Raw genomic sequence first — 2,211 nt, forward strand, 5'->3', positions numbered from 1 at the left:
CGTGAATTGAAGACAAAAAAGAAACTATTTCATCTACTATATTAATTCTTTTTCAATAGAATTTTTTGATAACATTATATATCATATCCGTTGAACCTAAATTATATAATGTAGATATTTATCTATTTAAAATGACTCCTCCGTGTTTTATTTTTTTGACGAATTACCATTTTGTTGAAATAATATGGTGGAGTATATTTCAATATTTTTATTTTAAAAATCTTCTCCAGACCTTAAACATCACCACATTTGTCTAGCTGTCAATATGTTAATGTGAAATCAAAAGAGAGAAGAGTCTTCATTTTTTAAATTATTAATCCTTGATCATATCGATTACCGCAATTGAATATAATTAATAATACTCTTCAAGTTCTTGTATCAATTATTATTTTTTTTTTTGGGAAAAATATTTTCAATATATAGAAAAATTGAATTTCAAGACTTTATCACAAAGCATTCAAAGCAACAAAGTTGTCTCCCACCGCCACACTTGCGCCAATGGATTGCCCCGGAGACATAAAAATTTCCGATTAGGGAAATTTTTTTTGAGGTGATTTACGACAAAAATTCGAAAGACCTTTCTTTCTGTTGCTTTTCATAAAGCTAAACTTATTTTCTTGAAAAAATATGTCTGGTAATATTGATGAAGGTGCACTTTCTTTAAGTCTACGACGATCTTTCAGTCATCCTGTTCGGTCGGAAAGTTTCGAGTCAAAACATGAAAATGAATCAATATCGACTATTGTTGACGAAAAAGCTGTCTCCCCTGAGCTCTCACCGAAAGAGAAAGAAATCGTTGAAAAGCAGATCTATATAGCTGAGCGCAAGATAAGCGCTCCCGATCTCTTTCGCTATGCCTCGAAATTCGACATCTTGCTTATGATCGTGGGGTTAATTGCCGCTGGGGCCGTGGGTGCCGCTACTCCTCTCATGACGTATGTAGAGTTAGCTTGTGAAGGCCGATAGAATGACTATAATATTTATTTTCATCTTCCCTGTAGTATCATGTTTTCAGGCTTAGTGGACACGTTTACCAATTTCATGAAAGGGACAATCTCTCCAAGTGAAGTAGCCGATGCAATCAACTCCAATGTACTATATATTATTTATATTGCCATTGCAACTTTTGTCTGCGGAGTGAGTATTGGACAATGTTAATTATCATGAGCGGACTACCCTTAACTATGGAATAATTCTTTCTTAGTACATATACACCGCCACGTGGAGTTATACAGGAGAGCGACTGACTCGTGTCGTACGTGAGAAATATCTAGCCGCTATTTTGCGTCAGAACATCGGGTATTTCGACAAAGTCGGCACAGGCGAGGTCACAAGCCGAATCACCAACGACACCCATAAGATGCAGGATGGAATCAGCGAGAAAATCCCAATTGCATTCAAGGTAAGCTCATATGTTCCCTGCATCATCACGTGTCCCTTCTTCTATTTGGCGACTCAACCAATATATGCGAACAGGACGTTTGTGCATTCATAGTTGCCTACGTGATTGCGTTCACTGCCAGCTGGAAGCTAACACTAGTATGTTTATGTATACTGCCGCTCATTCTGTTCTCAGTATGGCTCTTCGTAAGGTAAATTTCAAAAATTATCAGCGTTTTTCAATGAATCTTCCCCATCTCTTGTTCAACCGATAGATTTGTTGCCGGGTACGAAGCAGTCCAGCTTGATATCTATGGTCAAGCTTCCACAATTGCTGACGAAGCCATTTCAGCCATCCGGACCGTACAAGCCTTTGGTGCACAGAGAAAGCTCGAATCACTATACAATAAGAAAGTTGAGGATGCAAAAAAGAAAGGATATCTCAAATGGGGTTTCTTGGCATTAGCAGCCTCGCTTATTTCATTTTGGATCTACCTTGCCTATTCTTTGGCATTCTACTATGGAACAACTATGCTCCTTAACGGCGAGCTGACATCTGGAACTATCATCCGTGTCTTTTTCCCTATTCTTATTGGATCCTTCTCAGTTGGTAAGTCTATTGTATTTTTCTCTGGCTACCCAAAGCATGCCTGACCAAGCCAATCTTCCTCTAGCCAATATCTCTCCGTCACTCCAGGCGTTCTCGCTTGCGCTTGCATCTGGTAGCAAGATATACGAAGCCATCGATCGAAAGTCTCCCATCGATAGCTCCTCTACCGAAGGATCGAAACCTGAGAATGTGAAGGGATTCATTCAAGTGAGCGATGTCGA

At 38.8% G+C, this 2,211-nt stretch overlaps 2 protein-coding genes across 2 annotated transcripts in view; both read left to right on the plus strand.

The window, feature by feature from the left end:
• Positions 1–257, plus strand: part of VTP21DRAFT_7892 (uncharacterized protein) — a gene marked incomplete at both ends in the record, with an annotated part of 3,194 nt that extends 2,937 nt beyond the window's left edge. The window contains one exon of the mRNA XM_069398683.1: positions 231–257. Coding sequence (XP_069246074.1) covers positions 231–257 — 27 coding nt within the window. The remainder of the gene's footprint in view (positions 1–230) is intronic.
• Positions 258–627: 370 nt separating this feature from the next.
• VTP21DRAFT_7893 (uncharacterized protein) lies at positions 628–2,106 on the plus strand (the record flags this gene model as incomplete). The annotated part of the gene is made up of 6 exons (XM_069398684.1): positions 628–935; positions 1,002–1,137; positions 1,205–1,402; positions 1,477–1,592; positions 1,656–1,990; positions 2,078–2,106. The coding sequence occupies 6 exons, from the start codon at positions 628–630 to the stop codon at positions 2,104–2,106; spliced, it is 1,122 nt and encodes a 373-aa protein (XP_069246075.1).
• Positions 2,107–2,211: the final 105 nt, after the last annotated feature.

The sequence above is a fragment of the Calcarisporiella thermophila genome (genome assembly GCF_041956535.1).
Source record: "Calcarisporiella thermophila strain CBS 279.70 unplaced genomic scaffold VTP21scaffold_34, whole genome shotgun sequence".
Lineage (NCBI taxonomy): Eukaryota > Fungi > Calcarisporiellomycota > Calcarisporiellomycetes > Calcarisporiellales > Calcarisporiellaceae > Calcarisporiella > Calcarisporiella thermophila.